The 26,153-nt window shown below is 42.1% G+C and overlaps 1 protein-coding gene across 1 annotated transcript; it reads left to right on the top strand.

Annotated features, from left to right (window-relative positions):
- The first annotated feature begins 426 nt into the window (after positions 1-426).
- On the top strand, positions 427-6,851 carry LOC137217513 (G antigen 10-like). Its single transcript, XM_067724446.1, has 4 exons — positions 427-514; positions 1,055-1,163; positions 3,856-3,981; positions 6,641-6,851. Exons 1-4 carry the CDS (start codon positions 431-433, stop codon positions 6,661-6,663), a joined length of 342 nt encoding a protein of 113 aa, XP_067580547.1. The 5' UTR covers positions 427-430; the 3' UTR covers positions 6,664-6,851.
- The last annotated feature ends 19,302 nt before the right edge of the window (positions 6,852-26,153 follow it).

Below are 26,153 nucleotides of genomic sequence, written 5' to 3'. Positions count from 1 at the left end.
CGCGGGCCTCTTACCTCCATGGCCTCACCCGCTGCGGAGCACAGGCTCTGGACGCGCAGGCCCAGCGGCCATGGCTCACGGGCCCAGCTGCTCCGCAGCACGTGGGATCCTCCCGGACCGGGGCACGAACCCGCATCCCCTGCATCGGCAGGCGGACCCTCAACCACTGCGCCACTAGGGAAGCCCTACTATGTGTTTTAAGGTGATTTTTCTGTCAGCTTGGCCATGACATAACAATTGCTTTTGCAAGTTGCCAGATTTGGTGTGATTGGAAAGCACACACATTTAAATTACCTTGAGACTTATTTTGAAAATGTGTTCAATATTACAAAAATAGTATACATCATCATTTGGCCACGGAAGTGTTCAAATATATTTATCCTCTTAAGTGCATTTTCCAAATGACAATGTTCTGTTTTCAGTGGGAAATATGAGTCGGAGAATAAAGTCAACATACAGACCTAAAGAAAGACGTGATGATCAAAGATATCCCAGGGCAGTTTGGCCTGTGTTTGTAAGTGTTTTAACATTTGATGATTTTTATTAGTAGAAATTAATTTGTGTGCAAATGTTGTTGAACTAATATAGATACAGTGATAAAGGTCTTCCATGTGATAAGGAACATTGATCCAGGAGGATTACACTCTGGTGTTGCCTGGATGAATGCTGTTACGTTCCTGGGGAATTTGACTGATGACTTCCTTCTCATGCTTATTAACAGATTGCACACAGCCATCCTGACATAGATTAAAATAGCTTCCAAAGTCCTTGTGGGTAACTGTTTTCTTGGAGTAGCCTCTCTGTGGGAAGAGTAACTTTGTTAAGAATAAGTATGCTGGGAGCTCGAGGCTTTTTAGGGCATGAGCCACCTCGTCTCCTAGCATGGACTTGTAATACAACTTTCTCTGCTCCAAAAAAAAAAGTGTACTGAATAGTATTTGAAAAATGTCTTTAGATTTATTTATGATCAAATGTATCTTTGTATTTTGTATATTTATATTGTTGAAACGTATTAGTAACAAAACTTTTCATTTGCACACACACACACCCATAGTTCCAGCAGCCTGGTGATAAGCAACCTCAACAAGAGAAGCCACTAACTAAAAGTCAGGACATTATACTTGGTCAAGAGGAAAAGGATGAAGGAGCATCTTCAGTTCAAGGTGAAGGGAAGGGGAAGAAGAATGCCTGTTGGGTGTGTGTGTGTGTGTGTGTGTGTGTGTGTGTGTGTGTGTGTGTGTATGTATGTGGTGTCTCATGCATTATGATATACCGGTCAGAGAAGGAAAGAAAACAATAGAAAGGGATCTCAAACATGGCCTGAAAATTGGCTGGAGAAGTGAAGAGAGTATAATTTGCAGCTTAGGGCAATCCCTCGCTATAATAAATTTTCCCCAATTTATGAATGAGAAAATTGAGGCTAAAGGATTGGGTTTATCAAAGAGCACTTGGCTTTTCAATACAAAATCTGTATTTCACTCCAGAGTTTGTGTCTTCCTACCATGAATGTTGCTGTAAAAAAGGTGAATGATTTTGCTCAAAACTCAAATGTCTGTACTGTAATGTAGCTCAGTATTGCCCCAGTTCAATGTAGTAGGATAGAGGCTCCAGAAATGAGTCGTGCATGATGGCCATTGTTTCTGTAATTGATATTTTTACATGGTAAGTTTGATAAAAGCTGGATAGTTCAGGATACTGTCATACAGGTAGCTGGTTTAGTATGATTGTTTTAAAGTGGTTTTTAAAAGATGGTTAAATCCTTCTATGCTTAGGAAAATCAAAAGATTAATTATTCTAAGATTAACATGAGACAGACATTATTTCCCCGGATATGCATAGTATTTTGAAGCAAAACATTTACATAACTCAGGCCACGGTTAAAGGTTTGTAGAATATGACTGGCAACAATGCCCTTTCATTTCTTTCTACCCCATTTCCTTTATTCTCATTGTATATTTGACTGTTATTCTTAAATAATTTTACTTTTTTTTTTTTTTTTTTTTTTTGCTTTACGCAGGCCTCTCACTGTTGTGGCCTCTCTTGTTCGGAGCACAGGCTCCGGACGCGCAGGCCCAGTGGCCATGGCTCCTGGGCTCAGCCGCTCCGCAGCATGTGGGATCTTCCCAGACCGGGGCATGAACCCATGTCCCCTGCATTGGCAGGCGGACTCCCAACCACTGTGCCACCAGGAAACCCCTATTTTGGTTATTTTTTAAATTTAAAAGTTAAATAATTTTACTTTGTTCTACATGGGATTTATTTATGGAAAGTTACATATAGGACCTTTGGACCTAAATATAACTTTTGTTTATTTTAACGAAGTAAGTTTCTGGCTACCCCAGTAGAGCGTGGCTGTCACAACTATAAGATTTGTCATGGGCCTGCAAATGCACTGAGCTAACTCTTCAGATGATTACCTTTTAATTGTAATTGAAATCCTATACGTGGTATAGACTTCAGGCTTTGTAAATAGCTGATGCTCACTGCTTTTAGTACACTTTAGCAAAATACAGAAATTATACGTTTATTATGGTTTATTCTTAGACCATTTAAAATAAAGGTTTCATAATACAGGAAAACAAATATGTAAAGTCCATTTCTAGTTTCTGCTAATGATGCAAAAATAACCCCTTACTGAACTGTACACTTAAAAATGGTTAAGATGGTAAGTTTTATGTTACGTGCTTTTTAAAAAAATTTTTTTGTTCTTTTGGCCATGTGGCTTGTGGGATCTTAGTTCTCTGACCAGGGATTGAACCTGGGCTCTCAGCAGTGAAAGCACAGAGTCCTAACTACTGGACCACCAGGGAATTCGCTGTTATGTGTTTTTAAACCACAATTAAAAATAAGATCACTCTTGTCTTCCTGAAGTACAATGTAGTTGTCATGTATTCTCTTTAATTTTTACTTTATATTTCTAAAAACATAAAATTTACAGAAAATTTGCAAGAATAGTACAATTAACTCATAAACTTTTCACCTAGATTCACCGATTGTTAATAGTTTTTACCACATTGGTTTCATATCCGCTTCCCTTCCCCTCTATATGTATACACACACACATACACACTTACTGATATGTTTGCTCTTATTACTACTGAGTCATTTAGATAAAGGTTCAACTATCATGACCCTTTACCCTAAGTACATTAGTGTATGTATAGCCTGAGAACAAAGAAAAAGTAATTCTCTTGGCTCTAATCACTGTACAATTATCAGAATCAGGAAATTTGACAATGAGAATATGCAATCATTAAATACACAGTGTATATTCAAATTTCCCCAGTTGTCCCAATAACTTCCTTTATAGAATTTTTTTTTATCCAGAGTTCAGTCCAGGATCATGCATTGCATTTAGTTGTCATGTCTGTTTAGTTTTCTGGCATTCATGACACTTGACATTTTTGAAGAGGACATACCAGTTGGTTTGCAAAATGTTAATCAGTTTGAGGTATTTTTTAAGAATTTTTCCCCCACTCAACATTTATCGTTGTCTGCTCATGCCATGTAATATGCTAAGTACTAATAGGAGACATGGTTTCAACCTTGAGCTCACAATTTAGTCGGAGAGACCCAAACGAATCACTGATAAGTACAGTCACAGGTACAATATGGATAAGTACAAAGGGAGCACCTAATTTGTCTGAGGGCAGTCTTGGGAAAGGAAGAGGGTAATAAAACCCTGTTTCTTGTAACAGACTCCTGAAATAATGCTCTTGGGATTCTCATGCATCACATTTATTACCACACTAGCCTAAGGCTTTTACTTCATAACACTGAAGGAGTGAATATTATCATTCCCTTATTTATATCTCAAGTTTTACTTCTTAAATTGATAAACTTTTTATTTGCAAGGTCCTGCCCTGGAAGCTAATCAGCAGGAACTGGCTCAGCCAAAGACTGGGTGTGGGTGTGGAGATGGTTCTGATGTCAAGAGGAAGAGACTGCCAAATCCAGAGCCCATTAAAGAGCCAGAAGCAGGTATGTTATCTATTATGCATGCAAATTATAGGGTGTCTGTTTTCCACAATATTATATTTTTAATAATATAAAGATAACATTACTGTTGGTTTAATAGCAGAGTTCACATATAAAGCTGATTTGAAATGTAGTTCAGACCTTAACTATCAGGTATAGAAACAAATTGGGTCAAAGCCATATTGAATTATAAAATGAAAGCATTTTCTTACTTTTAAGTATAAGCCCTTTAACCAACAGTTAATAATTTTCAGATGCTTTTATAGAGATCTGCATTTAACAAACGTGTAATGCATTTGTAACACACATCAGTTTGTATGAAATATGCTGAAGCGCTGAAGTAGGTTCCAGTACCAGCTCCAACATAATTTGTGTGACTCTGGGCAAATCCCTTAATTTCTAAACCCATCTTTGCTCTTATAAAAATAGTGACTTCAAATCAGATATTTAAAAATTATTTTCAATTCTCATTTTTACTTACTCTGGTTCTGTTGCATAGAATACAAAGATAAGCTGCTTTATGTGATTTTGTTTATCATAAATCATCAAATCCTGACCTGAGTCAAATTACATTTGAATTGAGGTTTCATCACTACTAAGAAAATGAACTAACACTTTGCTTGATATTTGTTATTCTGTTGGAGTTCTGAATGCCTGTCCTCGGATTCTGTTGAATTCTGAATTATCTGGCTTTTAAAGAACAATTGCATTTTATTTTTTCTTCCAGTTTTATTGATGTATAATTGACAAAAATGTGAACAGTTGCGTTTTATTTTATTTTTTTGCGATACGCGGGCCTCTCACTGTTGTGGCCTTTCCTGTTGCGGAGCACAGGCTCTGGACGCGCAGGCTCAGCAGCCATGGCTCACGGGCCCAGCCGCTCCGCGGCATGTGGGATTTTCCCGGACCGGGACACGAACCCGTGTCCCCTGCATCGGCAGGCAGACTCTCAACCACTGCGCCACCAGGGAAGCCCAACAATTGCATTTTAAATCCTTCCCGGAATGAAGCCTCAGATGACTGAATAATAAAATATCAAGAGACAGTCTAGTCTCTGGTCTCTGTGGGTGATCAAGTAGAGAGTGCATGTAGTCAGTGATGGTCAAGGTGACTGTTAGTAAGATACCTGTGCTGAGCACGCTCCCTGTCCCCACTGTCAGTCTTAATGAGCTACTGTTCCTAATAAAATGTGGATAGTATGATATAATCACCTCTAACCATGTCAAATGTGTGAAAATTTTGCTCCTTGAGGCATCAAATTGTTAAGATTGAATTTCAAAGACCGTAACTGAAGTACTTCCTGAGTAATCAATTTAAGTGTGTTTTACATGTGTGTTTTCCAAATTACTGACCATTAATCACACAGCTTCTGAATTTAAAGGAAGCACTTGATGTTTAGAGAAGAAATTACCCTGCATTAGTCTTCTAAATATTTTCACTTTACATTCCTGGTCCATTCCAGACTCTTTACGTTAAAAGATAGTTTTCAGGCTACTTTCAGGAACCTACTGAACATGGCTAAAATGTACTCATAGGAAGATCATAGCCTTAAATACATAGGCTGTTAAAAAAGATAATAAAATTACATGAGCATCCAATATAAGAAAATAATAACAAGGCAACAAAATAAATCTAAGGGGAAGAGGAAGGGGATTCTTAATAAAAGACAGGTATGAATCATTAGGAAAAGGAAAAATAATACAACTAATAAATCAATGAGATTGCTCTTTTAGAAAATATTTGTGAATAGAAGATCCACTAGTTTAAATAATCTTGCAGAAAACAGACAAAAGGCTAAGTGTACACAATAAGGATTATGAAAAAGACACTAACAGATATTGACTATATTATCTTTCTGTCTATCTAGATATTTGGCTCTCCAGGTTTTTTTCCTTTCTCTCCACCCCACTTCTGTCCTTTTTTTTCTTCCGGACTGTGAGACATGGTACTATTTTCCTTCACAATGTGATGTTACTTTTGATGGTAATGACTTAAAACTAGTGTAACCATATAATTTATTATACAAACTGGAATGCTTTTAGGTGTGTAGAGAGTCACTACTCATAGGAGTATGGATGAAAACAGGGACAAATGGTTAACCTACTACTATGTAAGGGCTAAACTGGCTCATAGAAAGTTTTGTACTTTTCCACAGTAGAGCCAAAACAAATGCAATACTAGCCTTTCTGTTTTCCATTTAAGCAATTCTAAGTGTGACATTACTGTTTTAGATATCCTATATTAAGAATTTTTTTTCAAGTCAAAACATTTAAATGAACTTTTTAAAAGTTTCTTTTGTTTCTTAGGTTTTTTATTTGTTGTTTGGTTGGATTTTTACTAAAAGTATAAAAAAATGTTGCTTTCTACTTAAAACTACTTCTGAATGGAAGCATTGGGCTTAATCAGTTCTGAACTTGAACAGTCTCTTTGTTTCTCTGTACCACTAGAAAGAGTGATGTGTTTAGCAAATATTGTTGAAGTGCCTGAAAGTCTACCTTCAAAGTCTCTACAGAAGTTTAACTGTATATAAGCCAAGGGTCACCCTTAGGGTTCTGGTTTTAGTCCATTTTATAAAATTAAGACTGTAGTGTCCTCTGTATCCCTTTAGCGTCATCTGAATAAAGTTCTAACTAATATTCCCAAATGTTATGTTATCTTACAGGTGAAGGGCAACCACAGGTTTAAATGAAGACAAACTGTAACCATGCAGGCTGTTCTTGTGTTGCAAATGTGACTGTAAAATTCACTCAGTAAAGTTTTGCAGTTTTGTCCAAAGAAGTCTTGCATGTCTTCTGTTAAATTTATTCCTAGGTATTTGATGCTATTGAAAATTGTACCTTTTTTTGGAAACTTTATATTTTGTTTGATCTGGTATATAGAGACCTAATTTTTATGTGTTGTTTTTTCTACCCAGCAACCTTGCTAAAATATGCTTATTAAGTCCTAAAGTTTATCTTTAGATCCTTTTCAGTGTTCAACATACATAATCATATCATCTTTGAATAATAATGTTTTGTTCCTGCCATTTTAAACATTACAGCTTTTATTTCCTTTTCTCATTTTAAAGTAGATAGTAGATAGTGGATATCCTTGTTTTTCCCTGATGAGAAATGGAAAATTTTCAATATTTCACCATGGTGTTTACTGTGCTTTTCTTTTGGTAGATACACTTTATCAAAGTCATTCTATTTTATTATTAATTTGCTTAGAGTATTCGTGTTGATTACATGTTGAATTTCACCAAACACTTAAAGTGCATTTATTGAGATGATCATAAGATTTTCCCCTCTATTAATATGTTAATGGGTTGAATTAAATGGATAAGTTTCTATGTTTAAGCCAACTTTATATTCCTAAAATAAACAGTTTGGTCATGAGTAATCTATGTCCTAATAATTTGTTTAGGATTATGTGTGTCCCCATGAGTGACACTAGCCTATACTTTTATTTCATGTACTCTCTTTGACTTTGGTATCAAGGTTATGCTAGCTTCATACAATGAGCTGGGATGTAAAACCTCTTCTATTCTCTAGAGCTTCAAGGCTGTGAGTAATGTGGGGCCAGGCTTTCCTGTGATCAGCTGTTTCTGAATTGCCTTTCTCTTTGAAGATTGGACTTTACTTAAAAGGTAGAGACAGAAGGGGCAGCTCCAGGTTGCCATCCCTTCAAACTTTGTGAGGTGCCCATCTTCCCTGCAAGATACCTCTAATGATGCTGTCACTCTGAAAGCTACCTGCTCCTGTTTCTATGCTGATACCAATCTCCTGTACACAGAAAGTTAAAAGTCACGGCTCTGTTAACTTGCCTAGATGATTTTGATCTGTCCTGTATGGTCACGAATGGCTGACCAACCCTGGAGCTGTGTACAGTTATGACCATAGCTTCATCTATTGAGTTCTATAGATCTATAGATCTATAGTTCTATAGTTCTATAGATCTATAAATCAATCTATAGTTGATTTACTATAAAAACTCACATTTATAGAGTATGTACTGTTAGCCATTTTTGTGTGCTAGATTCTGTACATGTATGACCTCATCAGATCCTCACAAAGAAAGTCAGAGTTTTCACAAAATTGAGAATCTCTGACCCCAGTAAAAAGCAGATTGGGGGTTCGAGTTCGAAGTTCAAAACCCTTGCTCTTTTCTCAGAGTAAAAGCTCCTGAAGTGTTGAGTACAGAACTGATGCTGTATATGATGACTTCAGTTATAATGTGATGTTTTTATAAGATTTAATTTAAATTTTAAAAATATATAAAATTGTTTGACTTAAAAGGCTTTGTTCTTCTCTTGAAGGAAGGGTTTCCCAATATGTGAAACACAGACCACATACTGCAGATGAAGCGTTGCCCCAGATGGTATTCCAGACGAAATCATTGATATTAAAAACAAACATTTAAAAATAATAACATGCTTATCTTATAGTGCTACAGAAAAATATAACTAGAACACTAAACCTTTTGGGGACAGTTTGTGGAGAGACAGAGAAAAAAACTTATGCCACAGGCCTCATGGCAAAATGCCACAACATCCCCTGCAAACACCCCTATCCTTCCAAGTTATTCAGAGGTGGGGAGGGAGCAGCCACAAATCTCTCTTTCCTCTGCAAAATCCTCCACTGGCCTGACAGTCACAGATCACACTCAGAAGCCCCCAACTGCCTGATTCCAGCCTTATACCCCTATTACTGTATACAATGAGAGCAAGCTACATCTCTGAGCTCCCATTTTTATTTTAACACTCCAAAAAAAGGTTCTGAAGAAAAGACCTTGCTCCGAATCCATCCTGCTTAAGGAATAATAAATGCAATTATTTCTCCCTCTTAATACAGGTTTAAAGATATTTCCTCACCCAAAAGGACTGAAAATCTATGGTTCAAATAAAAAGACTAAACGTAGGGTATCCCAGTTTGCTACAAAATATGTGAGAAGTTCCTAGGCTGTAGAGTTGGATGAAAGGATTAGAATGTAGGTAGAAGAGGGAAAGGGAGCAGGGAAATTGGCTGAGGCCAAACGACTTGGGTCCTACCTATTCTGTCTGCTTATAGGCCATGGCATGAAATAGCCATTGGTTTCGATCCTGCCTCTGACACGCACTGTGTGATGGTGGGAAAGGTATCTATATCCTTTGGTTGTGTTTCTCCATTTCCAAAATAGGGATTAAAATATTTACACTAAAGGATTGCTGTGGTGAAATAAGTGAGGTAGCATATGGATACATATGGTGTTTGTCATGGGGGATATTACACTGGTGGGGCAGAGAAGACACATAAACAAAAGAGCAGTTGAAGTGCAAAGGAGGAACACAGGGATGGAACCTAGAAAAAAAGTGATGAGTGGGGTGGCCACAAAGCAGGAGGAAAACAAGGAGAGGAGACTCGTGAGGGTGAAAGAGGCCAACTGGACTTCCCACACCCACTGATCTCTGGGTTCACATACTTGGTTCTGTTGATATAAGGCTGAGTGACATCTATGCCTTACACTTAAAACTAAAATAACCAGATTGGCAGTGTTGTGTTTATTCAAGAAGTATTTATTGAGAGCCTAGTCTGTTCCTTAGCCCCTTTGTATATGGGAAGGCTTTAGCGAATTAGCCAATGCAGCCCCTGGAGGCTGATCTGAGAAAGCAGCAGTGACTAAGGTTCATTATAAATATAAATGTGGGCAGTACACTGGTACTAGATGATTCTGGCAAGAGTGTGGGTAAAGGGCACAAGCTCCCTGTGCCAGAGATTCCCAAGATCACCCTCAGGCTTGATGATCTGTTAGAAGGACTCACAGGACTCAGAAGCTGTTATACTCATGGTTTGGTTTATTACAGTGAAAGGATACAGATTAGAATCAGTAAAGGGAAAAGGTGTATGGGATGGAGTCCAGGAGAAACCAGGTGCAAGATTCCTTTCCCAGGGGTCCCTTCCCAGTAGAGTTGCATGGGGACATGTTTGTATATTCTCCCAGCAATGGTGTGGGACAATACATGTGAAATGTTGCCAACCAGGGACGGTCATCTGAGCCTTGGTGTCCATGTTTTTTTTTGGGGGAGTCAGTCACATAGGCATGCAGAGTTCATGTGACTGATCTCAGTTACTCAGACCATATCTCCCCAGAGCAAAACCAGACAGTCATCATAAATCACATTGTTAGGATAAACTTATTTGATCCTGCTGGTACAGCATGGCCCAAGGTCTCAAACATGCAAAAACTCTTATCAGGCAAAATATTCGAAGGGCTCAGAAGTTATCTCTCAGGAGCCATCCAAGGGCCAATCCCGGAGGCAGGCTTTTCTTTGGTATGTGCAGGATTTGAGCAACCCAGGCCCACTGAGGTAACCCTTTCCTGCACATCCCCCTCTAAGAGAACAGAAGTTTGCAAAGAGAGATTTCCTATGATCTCTTGTTTATAATGTATTATTTCCAATAACCAAATGCTAGTTTCATAATGGTGTAGGGAGGAAAAATATCTTTTTTCTCTATCCTTTGAAGTTCTTGGCTGGGGCTGCTGTAACAAAAGAAAGATAACAAGAGAAAAGCATATTAATTTGTTTAATATAAGTTTTACAAGACCCGAAGAAGTGGTTAAACCTGAGCGTTTTATGCTAGATTTGATGAAGAGTGGGAAGTCCTGGAAAAATGTGATAAGATAAAAAAGAATGTGAGCCGAGTGTAATAAACTAGGGGAAACATCAAGGCCTGTCTGTTCAGATTCTTGTCAGTGTCCCTGTGTCTTTGGAGATAAGGATGCTCCTTTCCTCTGGGTAGAGGGAGGGCACCTCTCACATGAGGGTCTTATGACCTGTTTCAGAGAAAGGTCAGAAAATCCTGCCTGTACTTGCCGTTTCTTAAATTCCTTCAGCTGGAAGTATTCAACATGTCAAGGTGCCATATTTTGGAGTAGTGCTTCCTGAACTTCATCATCCTCTAAACTTGATTATCTAGTGTCATCATCACTCAGACAAAACCCCCCAATCAACCAAGCCAAACCAAACCAAACCCAAAACCAAAGACAAAAAACAATCTTGTCTGAGCCCCTGCCGGGAATCAAGCTCCTTGCTCTGGGCTAGGCAGGCTCTGAGGACATAGGAATGATTGATTCAGGCAGGATATAAGTTCTCAAAGAGCTCAGAGTTAATGAGTAGAGAACCATCCAGAACATAATGATAGAACAACTATGATGAGAGCCATGGCAGGGGAGAGCCAGGGGATGATCAGAATACAGAGGAGAGCCCTGTAACCCAGGTGGTCAGGAATGGCTTCTCCCAGGGGATGATGTGAGTGCTCTAGGTACTGCTTCACTGTAAGTACATTTCAATCTCTCTGTTACTACCCTTATTAAAAAAAAAACTCACTGTTCTATTATCCTCATTTTATAGGTCAAGTAATGGAAGATAAGAGAAGATAAGTATCTTGTTCAAGGTCAAATCACTAGTCCCCAGTGCAGCTAGTTTTCAACCCAGGACTCTTAGAACCCCTATGTACTTCTCATTATAACCATCTATTTGCTTTTAATATTGTCTTCTGTCTTAATTCACATTCACCATACATATGTTTCTTTGCTCTGCTTGTCCCATAAATTCTTTCTCTTTAATTCATCAGGAGTTTGTTTATTTATTTATTTTTACAGCTTTAGTGCCAAACCACCAAAATATTTTTCAAACTGGCTGTACAATTTTGCATTGTCACCAGCGGTGTATGAGGGTTGCTTCACATCCTCATTAACTCTTGGGATGGTCAGTCTTTTTAATTTTAGCTATTCTAAAAGGAGTGTGTGGCATCTTCTTGGGGTTTGAATTTGCATTTCAACATGTTGAGCCTATTTTCATGTGCTAATTTTTCATTCACATTTATTCTTGTCTGTTCACATTTCTTGTTTTATTGGGTTGTCTTTTTTTTGGCTGCATTGGTCTTCGTTGCTGTGTGCAGGCTTTCTCTAGTTGCGGTAAGCGGGGGCTACTCTTCGTTGCGGTGCGTGGGCTTCTCATTGTGGTGGCTTCTCTTATCACGGAGCATGGGTTCTAGGTGCGTGGGCTTCAGTAGTTGCAGCATGTGAGCTCAGTAGTTTAGGTGCACGGGCTTCAATAGTTGTGGCACATGGGCTCTAGAGCTCAGGCTCAGTAGTTGTGGGCACACGGGCTTAGTTGCTCTGCAGCACGTGGGATCTTCCTGAACCAGGGATCAAACCCGTGTCCCCTGCATTGGCAGGTGGATTCTTTTTTTTTTTTTTTAACATCTTTATTGGGGTATAATTGCTTTACAATGGTGTGTTAGTTTCTGCTTTATAACAAAGTGAATCAGTTATACATATACATATGTTCCCATATCTCTTCCCTCTTGCGTCTTCCTCCCTCCCACCCTCCCTATCCCACCCCTCCAGGCTGTCACAAAGCAGGTGGATTCTTAACCACTGTGCTACCAGGGAAGTCCCTGGGTTGTCTTCTTTTTTTTTTTAGGATCTACTATTTATTTTTATTTTTACTTGGTATTCTGAAATTTTACAGTAATATCCCTTTGTCTAAGTCGTTATTCATTTGTGTTGGATACACATGGCCTTCATTTCTAAGGCACATTCTTGGATTATTTCTTCGATAATTTTCTCTGCCTTTTCCTCTGTTCTCAGTATCTGGAAAGTTTTAAACTCTAATTCTAGATCACCTTTATTAAGACTTAAAAAAATTGTTTCACTCCTTTTGTCTGTTTATTCAACTTTCTGGAAGATTTGCTCAACTTTTTTTTTCAAGCCTTCCATTGAACGTTTCATATTAGCTACCTGATTTCCAGGAAGTTTTTTGGAAATCTGTATTTTTTCACTTCAATAAAAAATTAAAAAACAAAAAACATCTACTTTTTGGGAATTCCCTGCTGGTACAGTGGTTAGGACTCCACGCTTCCGCTGCAGGGGGCATAGGTTCTATCCCTGGTTGGGGAACTAAGATCCTGCAAGCCTCACAGTGCGGCCAAAAAAAAGTGTACTTTTCTACTTTTTCTTAATTAATGGATGATTAAAATATAAACATACACTTAATCCAATTAAGGTCTCTTTATTGAGTTCTGAAACCAATATTATGGCAAATTCCAACAAAATCTTGGAAATTCATTTTTTTCCCTTCCCAATGGAAGAGTTTACAGAGCACTGAAGTTGTGTGTTGCCCATAGACTTACAAACCCTGGAGTCCCCTAGCCTTGACAATAACCTTTTGTAAAGGACAAAAGATGGCCCATGGGAGCAGAAGTTCTTAGGTTGTATCAACTTTGGAGTGTTTTCAGTGAGTTGAAAGCCAGGGAAAACTGGCTGATGTTTGCTCTTTCCCCCAAGTCACCTGATGACTGTCTTTGATTCAGAAATATAGGTGAAGAGGCACTCAAAGGATGACAGAAAATGCAGGGAATGAGGGAATGTAGGGAGTTGTTTTTTGGTTTTTGTTTTCTTATGGAAGAAGATAAATCCCTGACATCTGGTCAGTTTACACTCAAGTTTACGCATTAAAGGTGTTTGGAAATCTTTTTATTGCTCAGGCTTTGGATCATAGACCTTTGTCAGGAACTGTGTGGCTGGGTCAGAAGTCATGCTGAAGACTGGTGTCAGCCCCCCTCAGCCAGGGCTCCTTAGAGAAAAGATACTTATCTAGGCCCCAGGTAAGGCTTATAGTTGCACAAATTGGTCTATGTCATAGGGACAAAGGCCTCAGGATGACCAGAGACCACCAGATGTGTCTGCTGGGAATCATGAGGCTGAGAATCCGGTGATGAATTCCCCAAAGAGGCACCAGCCCCTCCAGGCTGCTCAGCTCAGGTCGGTCAGGGTCTTGGGCACCTGGAATTGCAGGACAAGCATTTGCAGCAGTTGCGGGTAAGCAGCCTCCCCCTCCTGCACGAAACATTTTGCTCTGGGGTCCTGGTAACAACCACTGCTTCATTTAAACAATTATTTATTTACTTTAAAATTGCGGTTAAAGATACATAACACAAATTTTACCTTTTAAACCATTTTTAAGTGTACAGTTCTGTGGCATTAAGTACATTTACATTTCTGTGAATGATCACTATCATCCATCTCCAAAACTCTTCATTTTGCAAAACTGAAACCCTGTACGCATTACACATGACCTCCCCATTTCCCCCTCTGTCTCTCTTTCACTCCTGATATTGGTAATTTGTCTCCTCTTTGATTTTTGTTTGTTTGTGTTTTTGGTCCGTCTGGCTAGAGTTTTATCAGTTTCATTGATCTTTCCAAGGAACTAGTTTTTAGTTTCATTGATTTTTTTTCCCTCTTGTTATTCTGTTTTCTTGATTTCTTTTCTGTATTATTTCCTTCCTTCAGCTTGGCTTAATTTTGTTTGTCTTTTTCTAATTTCATGAGGTGGAAGCTTAGATCATTGATAGGAGGACTTGATGGAGTTCAGGACATGCTTCTCCCAAATATGGCACCTTGGCATATTGAAAACTTTAAGCTGAAGGAAGTGGAGAAAACAGCAGAAGCAGGGAGGTCACTCTGACCTTCCTCCTGCCCTCTCCCCTGAAACAGTTCATACACCCTCATGTGAGAGGTGCCCTCCGCATACCCAGAGGAAAGGAGCATTCTTATCTCTGAAGACAAAGGAACCCTAATAAGAATCTGAACAAACAGGCCTTGCTAACTTTCCCCCAGTTTACTACACTTACCACATGCTCTCTGACCCTATCATATTTCTCTATGACTGTCTAGGCTTCATCAAACCTAGAATAAAACTACTCAGGTCTGTTTCCTCAGGTCTTCATTTCCTTATGAAGGTTCCCGTGTCATGTAAAATTTATATTAAATGAATTTGCATACTTTTCTCCTGTTAATCTGTCATTTTACTTTTCAGACCCAACCAAGGACCCTAAGAGGGTCAAGGGAAAATTTTTCCTTTCCTATAACCTTCTTTTCTAACATAAGTATTTAATGTCATAATTTTTCCTCTAAGCACTGCTTTAGGTGCATACCACACACTCTGTTACATTGTGTTTTCAGTGTCATTTAATTAAAAATATTTTCTAATTTGCTTTGTGACTTACTCTTTGATGCACCCATGGGTTATTTACAAGTGTCTTTCATTTTCAGATGTTTGGAAATTTTCCAGGTATTTTTCTGTCATTGATTTCTAGTTTAGTTGCATTACAGCCAGAGAACATACTGTGCATTATTTCAATTCTTTTAAATTTGTTAAGATTTTGCTATGACTCAGAATTTGGTCATATGGACATTGGTTTTCCTTCTTCCACTTATAAGGATCTTTGTGATTACACAGGGGCCATCCAGATAATCCAGGATAATCTCCCCAGCTCAAGGTTCTTAACTTAATCACGTCCTCCAAGTCCCTTTTGCCATGTAAGGTGACACATTCATAGGTTCTGGGGATTAGAATGTGGACATCTTTGCGGGGGTCATTATTCTGTGTATCACACCTCCTTTCCCGCCCGCAAGCCCTTGTGACTGTCACTGTCCCCAGATGGGTCCATAGAGGTGGACAGATGGGGCTTACCTCTAAGAGTAGCAAGGTCCCCATCCCACAAGGGAGAAAAATCCAGCAACAGTCGATGGCCTTAAGAATAATAGTGGCCTTTGTCACCTTCTGAGATGGCCCACACTCTGTCTGTGGAGTGTGTTTCTCTCTAAATAAATCTACTTCTTACCTAAAAAAAAAAGAATAATAATAGCGACAATGTTGATCATAACAGGTACTGTTTGCACTGGGCTTGCCATGTGCCAGTGCTTTGCATGAGTTATACTTGCCACTGTCTCCATTTTACAAGTGAGAGTCTGAGGCCCAGCAAGATTCTATGATTTGTGCAGTGTCACGCAGATGGGAAGTAGTGGAGGAGCTAGGGTTAGAACTCCAGCTTTCTCCACAGCCTGTGCCCCTAAGCCACTGCCTCCAGTTATGACCATGACCCCCAGAGGTCAGGGGAGACCTCCTTAGAATGGATCGTTTATGGACCTAGAATTGTAGGATGGATTTTAGGGTTTGCTAGTGGCCAGATCACTACCTTTTATGAACCTACAGAGAGGCTGTTTGACTCCACCTCTCTCTGTGTCTGACTCTCTGATTCTGTCTCTTCTCCTTCCCTCCCTCTCTTTCTCTGTCTCTCTCTTACACATACACACAGAGCATGGTATCTTATACTTGTGGCTTAATCTACATAATTTAGGGGTTATGTATCTACATAACTCAGGGGATGATGACCCTCAGTACACGTGGGGCATGCCTTACCCAAAGCTCCACATTCCTGTCCAGGATAATCTCCTCAGCTCAAGATTCTAGGCCATTAAAGTGGCCTAGTTGTTGAGAGCGAGCGGGAGGCAGCCCGGGAGAGTGAAAGTCTCCTGTGGGCATCTGGGGGGAGGTGGGCAGCAGACCATGAATGGTGCAGGTGTCTGGACAAGGACTTCTGGACACCCCAACACGTGTGTTCCCAAACCTCCCCTCGCCTGCCACCAGGCCTCCCCTTCCACCCAGGGGCCTCTTTAGCCCCCTCCCCCAGCCCTATTCACAGGGCCTCAGTTACACCCTCACCCCATTTGTGTCCTCTCACCCAGCACCCAGTGCTGCCTCAGAGGATCCCTTCAGGACCCTGCCAGCTCCCTGCAAGGGCAGAGGTGTCTTCAGGACACCTCGCTCCTGCCCACAAACAGGGGTCTCTCAAAAAGTCCCTGTGAGGGCGGAACTGAAAATCTCTCCAGGATCCAGATGAAATCCAGACCCAGACCAGGAGTCCAGGGCAGTTCCCGCAGGGCTGGGTGGAAAGGGAGAGGGTCTCTGAGAGCAGGAGTGGGCTGGGTGTCCCGCAGGAGGTAGGATGACAGAGTGCAGGGCTGGGTCTGTGAGGACAGGGAAGGGACCCTGGGAGGGGCTGGGGCAGCATAAGTGCCAGGACTGCCCCAGCTGCTGTCCTCGTGGGCTTTGGCACCTGCCCTAGCTGGATGACAGAGCCAGTTAAGTGCCTTCTCTGGGCCTGAGTGTCCTCATCGCTGACAGGGGTGACAGTGTTTTCTTCCAAGGGGCTTAGTGAGGATTAAGTAGGATGGCACTTAAGAGGTGCTTGGGATCAGCCATAAAAGAGAAGGAAATCCTGGGCTTCCCTGGTGGCACAGTGGTTGAGAGTCCACCTGCCGATGCAGGGGACACGGGTTCGTGCCCCGGTCTGGGAAGATCCCACATGCCGTGGAGCGGCTGGGCCCGTGAGCCATGGCCACTGAGCCTGCACGTCCGGAGCCTGTGCTCCACAACAGGAGAGGCCACAGCAGTGAGAGGCCCAAGTATCGCAAAAAAACAAAAAAACAAAAAGAAGGAAATCCTGCCATTTGCAACAAAATGGATGGCCCTGGAGTGCATTATGCTAAATGAAATAAGTCAGGGAAAGGCAAAGACTGAATAATCTCACTTATAGGTGGAATCTAAAAAACGAAACTCATAGAAACAGAGCACAGATTGGTGGTTGCCAGAGGCAGGGCAGAGGGTGGGGGTTGGGGAATGGGTGAAGGGGCTCAAAAGGTACAAAATTCCAGTCATAATGTAAATAAGCCCTGGGGATCTAGTGTACACACACACACACACACACACAAAAGCACTAAAAGAAAACAATAAGGCACTGCAGTATGTGGTTATGAGGATGGAACTCTGGATCCACATGGCCTTGGTTCAAATCCTGGCTCCATGATTTCCCAGCTGTGTGACCTCTGGTAGGTTTCTAAACCTCTCTGTTTCCCAGGTGCCTCATTTGTAAAATGGAGAAAACAAAACTACCTAACTCAATAGGTTGTTGTGAGAGTATTACGTAAGTTAATATTTGTAAAGAATTTTGAACAGTTCCTGGAATATAATAAACATTTAATAAGTGCTTGCTAATGAAACAATTTTAAAGCATTGAATTAGGAGTGCAGCCCACAGAAGTTCAAGAAGGGACACAGGGGAAGAAGACATAAAGGTCACCTCACATGTAAAGTGGAGGTGATATCAGCACTACCCTCCAAAGTTTATTGTGCCTATTTTGTTACAACTTTCTTAATGTGTTCACTTCGAGAAAGCCCTAGCCTTAGTCCTAGGGCTAAGCCTCCATCCCTTAGCAGGGGGCCTGTCTCCTCCACTCTGGATGGCACTCCTGTTATTGCGCCTCCAAGATTTCCCTGTGGCTCCCAAGGGTACCTTCCTAAAGTGACATGGGACCCCCTTTCCCTGCCATGAAAGGGCCTAGCTGGGTGTCAGTGCCTCATTCTGGGCCCCATGAAGGTCACTCCAGGAGGCCTGACTTCCTGGAGACAGTTAGGATCTGGGGATTCCTGTCCTCCCACTGTCAGTCTGGATAAGCTTCTCATTGTATCTTCATCCAAGTCCTAAAGGTAACTGGCAGCCCACTGCATTTGTGAATAAATGAATGACACTCAAAGGAATGGCTCACCCCCTCCCAGGCTCCTGAGCCAGCCCTCCCCAAGCCCCTCCTCTGAGATTGCCCTGTGAGTGATGTGGAGACAGACCTGCGGTGAACAAAACCCAGTCCCCATTCCTTCCGCAGGAATCGGGCACTAGCCTCTTGGGGTCGGACACTTTTCTCTGCAACACACTTGTTCCACCTGCTGTTCTCTGTTAATAGCATGTCCTGTAGAAAGCACTCCCCCTTGCCCCTGCAGGTACACACAGGTCCCACTCATTTTGTATCATATCCAGTGGATGCTGTGTGTATAACATGAATCCCAGTCATTAATTTTACTCTGCAAGCTACTGGCTATAAATGGTCATTTAGACCACCCCCCCGCCCTCTCCAATAGTTTGCTCGTATCATCCTTGTGCACACAGCTATGTGCACATGTGTGAGTGTTTCTTTAGCACACAATCTTAGAAGTGGAACTGCTGAGTCAAAGGGGTCAGTCAACAACCTGAGTGCCTACTCTGTGCCAGACACTGCTCCAGGCGTTGGGGAGACTCAAGGAACTAGAAAGCCACATGTTCCTGCTTTGGTGGAGCTGACATTCCAGTGGAGGATAGTTCTAGTTTTTATTTTGATAGATGCTGCCACACTTGTCCAATTACTGACATCCTCGGCCTACTTCTGGGGCGGGAACTTTAAGGCAGGTGGGTGTACTCTTTTGCCTTTGCTCTCTGCAAGACCTTCCGGGTCAGGGCCTGGGATGGTCCATTTGCAGACGTGGGTGTGGAGTGGGGGGAGACAGGGATGGAAGGGTCCAGGGAGTGGCAGGAGGCTGAGGAAGGAACGGTTCACAGGGCATTTGCATAGAAGCCTCCTTGATCACACCACTAGGGGGCCTACGGGAGGTAGGGATAAGGAGTCGGTAATAGAACCGTCCTCTCAGGTTATACCCCTGCGTGAGGCACAGATGGAACAGTCCGTTCTGGGAGGTACCACTGGGTAGGTGGCATCTTTTTTGGAACAAACCACTGCGTGGGTTGGAGGGGACACTAAGGGCCGCTTAAGTGTTTCCGCACAAGCTCCCGATGGAAGCAAGAATGTCAGAACCTTGACCGTTTGCATCCTCCTGATTCCTATCCGAGTCCCAGGCAGGCACCTTTTATTGGACTGAGGCCTCCACATTGCCCAGGCTTCCTTCGCAGCTTCTCGGCCTCCACCCTACAATTTCTTTACCTTTGAATCGGTGGCTTGAGCATGCAGGAGCAAGCGATTGGATCCACGCAGAGGTGAGCGGGTCTCAAGGTGCGTTTTGGGATCTGATTGGTCAACACGAGTTTTTACCAATCCTGAGCTTTTTCTGTGCGCACAGGGGCATTAGCCCCGCCCCCAGGCGCGTGCCGAACTCCAATTGGCCGGTAATTTGGCGCAGGCGCGATGGCAGCTTGGCCAGAGTTTCGGGATGTGGAGGCAGGGCTTTTGGGATGGAGAATCCGTTCGAATCCTGTGTCCGTGACTCAGTTGGTTCACTTGTCAAAGGTGCTGAAGATTCTCCTGTAGCAGAATTGAAAACTATACCTCTTAGTGCAGTGGTGATGGGGGCCGACCTTGCGTGAGCAGCTGTAGTCTCTTGTTCCCCATTTGCCCCTAAACTCAGTCACAGGCCCAGCAAGCGCTTCTACCTCCTTGCATTCATTCATTCATTCATTCTCTCCATTGCTAAAATTGCATCGTCAGATTTGAGATTTAGGGAAATTTCACAAAAGTTACTTTATTAAGCAGAAATCCTGCCCTGGTGGAATGCCCATGATCCCTGGACCACAGAGCAGGGCTCCTTAGACAAACCCAGTTTCCAGAAGTTGGTGCTTTTGTGATGAAATATTTTCCCATGTGGGTTTTCTTTTTGCTGTTAATTCCAGAAATACTTTAAGCCTGGAACCAGGTTTATCTTGAAACTGTACTGCAATCTAGTTTTAAAACACAGCAGAAATGTTTATCTAAAGGCAACAACAAACACCTGTGTTTGCAGCATATATTTCCAACATTTTCTCTTGTGATGCATAGAAAAGTGGGGAAAGCTACGTAGTCAAAAAGTAAAAATGTGAAAGTATGGGAGGAAAAGCAAACCCTAAAAGTGAATACAAGCATACACAAATGAACCTCTTTTTTTTTTAAATTGAAGTATAGTTGGTTTACAATGTTGTGTGAATTTCTGCTGTACAAGAAAGTGATTCAGTTATACATATATATACATTCTTTTTAAAAATATTCTTTTCCATTATGGTTTATCATAGGGTACTGAATATGGTTCCCTGTGCTATGCAGTAGGACCTTGTTGTTGATCTATTCTATATATAATAGCTTACATCTGCTAACCCCAACCTCCCATTCCATCCCTCCCCCAACCTCCTCCCTCTTGGCAACCACAAGTGTGTTCTCTATGTCCGTGAGTCTGTTTCTGTTTTGTAGATAGGTTCATTTGTGTCATATTTTAGATTCCACATATAAGTGATACCATATGGTATTTGTCTTTCTCTTTCCGACTTACTTCACTTACTATGATAATCTCTAGCTGCATCCATGTTGCTGCAAATGGCATTATTTTGTTCTCTTTTATGGCTGAGTAGTATTCCATTGTGTATATATATACCACATCTTCTTTATCCATTCATCTGTTGATGGACATTTATGTTGTTTCCATGTCTTGGCTATTGTGAATGGTGCTGCTATGAACATAGGGGTGCATGTATCTTTTCGAATTATAGTTTTGTCTGGATATATGCCCAAGAGTGGGATTGCTAGATCATAGGATAATTCTATTTTTAGTTTTCTGAGGAACCTCCATACTGTTTTCCATAGTGGCTGCACCAATTTACATTCCCACCAACACTGAAGGAGGGTAAATGAACCTCACCCTTGATCAAATTGAAAACCCACAGAGAAAAGTGTTCTTCCAGATAACTGTCTCTGGCTGTGTCAGTAGGGCTCCAGTATTCAATTCAATACAGTCTTCAGTATTCAATTTGATCTTCTTTTCTTTTTGTCAGGATTCCTGAATGGTTCCTGTTTGTTTTAATCAGGATGCTGTCATTTATCTGAAGCCAATTTCTCCAAGACAAAGGCAGACTGGATAAACAGCCTGTTTAAATCAGTTACTGGTCTGGAATTTCCTCAAAATACAGGATTCAGAACTGGGTAAGCAGGTGGCTGGAGTAGTCTCACTATCCTCCCAGGTCCCTTCACCATTTCTCCAGCCCCTGGAGTAGCCCAGATCACTCCAGCTGCTGAGGGCCATAACCCAGTGTGGTGCTTGTCATTAACCCTTTCTTAGAATACTACTCTGATCTTTCTCTGCCTTTCCATGTCAAAGTGGCTGCTGAGAAGCCACGATTTGTGGCTGCCTCTACTTATGACAGTCTGCCCCGCTGGCCCCAACATAGCTCTGAAATCCCTGCATTATACTTCTCTTCTGGAAAAAGCATAGAAATAGGACTGTTTACTTTGCTATTAGCAGCTATGAATAGTCTGGCTGATCCAGATTAATGAGTCATTTAGCACTTGTCTATGGGGATGTGACCCACAGGGATAATGAAGAATGGGTCACTTTTGGTGGGCAGGGGAGTTTAATGGGGGAGAAGGTCCTGGAGGTTTGCTGGGGACCCAGGTCACAGTGAGAGTTCACATGGTAAATGGAGGAGAAGGAGGATGCCCAAAGGGAAAGGTGAAGACCTCGAAGGAACATAACATGTTTTACAACGTTACTGAGAAGTGTTCCCTTCCATTTATATTCTTTAGTGTAGCTCCCTCTCTACATGGGCCTCCATGTGTTTCCAAGGAAAGGAACTCAGAAAATAACAGTTTTGCTTGAGATGAAATAAGTAAGAACATCAATTGACCTCACACAGCTCTTAATAAAGAGCTGATTCTTTATTCCATCCAGGAGTTTGTGCTTGTAACACTCCTATACTGTCTGTGAAATCTCTATTAAAGTACAATTTTCAAACATGACGCTGATACAAGTATAGAATGAACACATATGTCACATGTTGTATTCTCCCAAGACAGTTGGGGGCAAGACATTTATTAAGGACCAACACCTGTGACAGAAGGATACAGAAGTGGAAGTGGGCAGAGGGAGAAGTCAAACTGTGATTGAGAGCCTGACAAAGCCTCGGCCAGCCAATCCAGGAGGGAACCCTGGAGTGTCTTAGTCTGCTTGGACTGCTACAACAAATTACCATAGACCAGGGGGCTTCAGCAACAATATTTATTTCTCACAGTTCTGGAGGCTGGAAGTCTGAGATCAGGGTGCCAGAACGACTGGGTTCTGGTGAAAGCCTTCTTCTGGGTCGCAGGCTGGCGACTTCTCATTGTATCCTCACCTGGCAGAAAGAGAACCAGCTAGGTGTCTGGCCTCTTTTACAAGAGCACTAATTCCACTTGAGGGTTCCACTTTCATGACCCATTTACCTCCCACAGGCTCACTTCCAAATACCATCACATTGAGATTAGGGTTTCAATACATGAATATGGGTGGGGGGACACAAACATTCAATCCATTGCAGTAAGTAATGCTCATCAGAGTGTCTTGTGTTGGGTGGAGCTGGCTGGGGCTTCATGCCTCCTGTCTCCCTCAGTCACTGCTTGTGTGCTGTCTTGGGGAGGCTATAACCCAGGTGGTTCTCTGAAGCTGAGGCAGATGCCAAAGGAGCTTGAAGCGGGCCTGGGGGGCTCACGTTTGTGTCTGCACAGCCCACCCCCTGTATCACATGGATCTACTTCTCCACATATGATCAGGTGCTCCTCTTCCAAAGTTCTGGTGGGCCTCTTTTCCTGAGGGGTAACTTAGAAGAGGGAGATTAGTGGGATGAACCATAGCCCCTGCCATTGCAGCTGGTCGTGGACAACTATACTAGGAAGGGAAATATCCAGATGTCTTAAGGACTGTTGGACATAGGGTCTGAGTTGACATTGATATCTGGAAACTTTGTGTCATCATGGCCTCACTGTTAGAGTGGGGGTGTTTAAGGACCAGGTAATAAATGGAGTCCTGTCCCAAGACCAGGTCACAGTGACACTTGCTTTAGTTTACGGTGGGGGCACTGAGTCCATGGTCCCAACCCGTGGTCATTTTGCCAGACTTTGAACGTATGATCGGGATTGACATGATGGGCAGTTTGTGCAACTCCTATATTGGTTCCTTGGCCTGTAGGATAAGAGCTATGATAGTGGGGAAGGCTAAGTGGAAACCTCTGGAACGGCCTTTATTCATTTCCTGGGGCTGCTGTAACAAAGTACCACAAACTGCGTGGCTTAAATAATAGGAATTTATCATCTCACGGTTCTGAAATCTAGAAGTCCGAAATCAAGGTGTTGGCAGGACAGGTTCCTTCTGAGGCTGAGAGAGAATCTCTTTGTGCATCTTCCTAGCTTCTGGTGGTTTGCTGGAAATCTTTGGCATTCTATTTTTGTTTGTTTGTTTTTGTTTTTGTTTTTTTTTTTTGCGATACGCGGGCCTCTCGCTGTTGTGACCTCTCCCGTTGCAGGGCACAGGCTCCGGACGCGCAGGCTCAGTGGCCATGGCTCACGGGCCAGCTGCTTTGAGGCATGTGGGATCTTCCCGGACCGGGGCACGAACCCGTGTCCCCTGCATTGGCAGGTGGACTCTCAACCACTGCGCCACCAGGGAAGCCCTCTTTGGCATCCTTTGGCTTCTGCTGCATCACCCTGATCTCTTCTTTCATCTTCACATGGCATTCTCCCTTTGTGTGTGTGTGTGTGTGTGTGTGTCTAAATTTCCCCTTTTCATAAGGTCACAGGTCATATTGGATTAGGGGCCCACCCTGCTCTGGTATGACCTCATCTTAACTAATTACATCTGCAACAATCCTATTTCCACATAAGGCCACATTCTGAGGTACTGGGGGTTAGGACCTCAACATATGAATTTTAGGTGGACACAGTTCAACCCATAACACTACCCTTCACTCATCAAAGGTAGTAAATCCAAAGCAATATTACATCCTTGCGGGTATGGCTGAGATTAGTGCCACCTTTAAGGATCTAAAGGATGTAGGAATGGTGATCCTCATTGTTTATCCATCTAATATGCCAGTCTGGCTCCTGCAGAAACTGACTGGATTCTGAAGGTTGACAGTGGACTGCTCCAAGCTCAACCTAATAACAGCAGTTCCAGTGGCAGCCAGATACGATATCATTGCTAGAGAAGATTAACATGGCCTCAGGTACATGGCCCTCGATTTGTTGAATGCATCCTTTTCTATCCCTATCAGAAAATAAGATAAAAAACAGTTTACAATCACATAGAATGGGCAATAATATTAATTTACAGTTTTGTCCCCAAACTCTTTTAACTCTCCTGCCTTCTGTCGTAATTAGTACAAAATAATCAGGACTGTCTGGCCACTTCACAGAACATCATATTGATTCATTACATCAGTTATCATGTAAGAGACGGCCAGCACACTGGACAACCGGAAAACATGTGCTCCAGAGGGTGGGAGATGAACACTGTGAAAATTCTGGAATCTGTCACATGCTTAAAAATGTTAGGAGTTCAGTGGTCCAGAGTTCAGTTCCAGAACATCCCTTCCGAAATAAAAGATGAATTATTGCATCTTGCATCTCCCGCCACAGAGGAAGGATAGTGCCTGGTGGGCCTCTTCAGATTTTGCAGGCAGGGTATTTGACACCTGGGTTATTGCTTTGGCCCACATGCCAGGTGACATAGAAGGCTGCTGCATTTGATTGGAACCCAGAGCAGGAAAGGGCCCTGTATCAGGTTCAAGGTGCAGTTCAAGCAGCTCTAGTGCTTGGGACGTATGATTTGGCAGACATTAGGCTGTTGAAAATATCAGTGGTGGGAAAAGATGGCGGAGAATTTATAGCAAGCCTCAGTGGGAGAATCCCAACTCAGACTCCTGGGGATCTGGAGCAAGTCCGTGACATCTTCAGTGGAGACTTATACATTAAAAATATGGCCCTGGAAATCCTGACACATGCTACAACATGGATGAACCTTGAGGACATTATGCTAAGTGAAATAAGAGAGTCACAAAAAGACAAATACTGCATGATTCTGCGTATATTACGTAGAACAGGACCTACAGTGTTGCAGACTCCTGTCCAAGTGTTGCTGTTGCTAACAAATCCCACTGAAATCTGCATCCCCAAGCCCATACTCACAATAGGATGTACATTTCCAGGTGAAGACCTTGGCAGAATTTTTTTCTGAGAATTGGTTTTGTTAGAAGTGTGATGGGGGTAAGGTGGAAAGAATATGGCTTCTAACGTCTGAGAGGTGTTCCTGAGGGAAACCAATAAAGCAGGCAAGGGAGGCTCTGACACATAAAGACACACGTTTCTGGTTTTCCAACGTTGTAGAGTTGCCCCTATACAGAGTTTATCTCCTTGAACTTCAACTTGCCTGTCACAAAATTTTTCCATAGGCATTTGCCCTCATTGGGATCTGGTCTATAGATACCCAGTCTCACCAGATTCACTAGCTTCATAATGCACCTTCTGTATAGTCAGTTGACCCTTGAACAACAGGAGTTTGAACTGCTTGAGTCCATCTAAATGCAATTTTTTGGACAAATAAGTATTACACTACTACAGGGGCCGCGGATGCGGGACTATGCAGATTTTCAAGTGTGCTTGGGGTGGTCAGAGCCTCTAACCCTCCACGTTCTTCAAGGGTCAACTGTATATATTTTTTCATTTTTTAAAAATTTATTTATTTATTTTATTATTTATTTTTGGCGGCATTGGGTCTTCATT

This window comes from Pseudorca crassidens, chromosome X, assembly GCF_039906515.1.
Source record: "Pseudorca crassidens isolate mPseCra1 chromosome X, mPseCra1.hap1, whole genome shotgun sequence".
Lineage (NCBI taxonomy): Eukaryota > Metazoa > Chordata > Mammalia > Artiodactyla > Delphinidae > Pseudorca > Pseudorca crassidens.
The sequence above is the reverse complement of the archived record's forward strand: the minus strand, read 5'-3'. Positions and strand labels throughout refer to the sequence as shown.

Coding starts and splice junctions, on each gene's coding strand:
- LOC137217513 (XM_067724446.1), top strand. CDS start 431: ATGAGTCGGAGAATAAAGTCAACATACAGACCTAAAGAAAGACGTGAT. Junction 515..1,054: donor GGGCAGTTTGGCCTGTGTTT/GTAAGTGTTTTA, acceptor ACACACCCATAG/TTCCAGCAGCCTGGTGATAA. Junction 3,982..6,640: donor CATTAAAGAGCCAGAAGCAG/GTATGTTATCTA, acceptor GTTATCTTACAG/GTGAAGGGCAACCACAGGTT.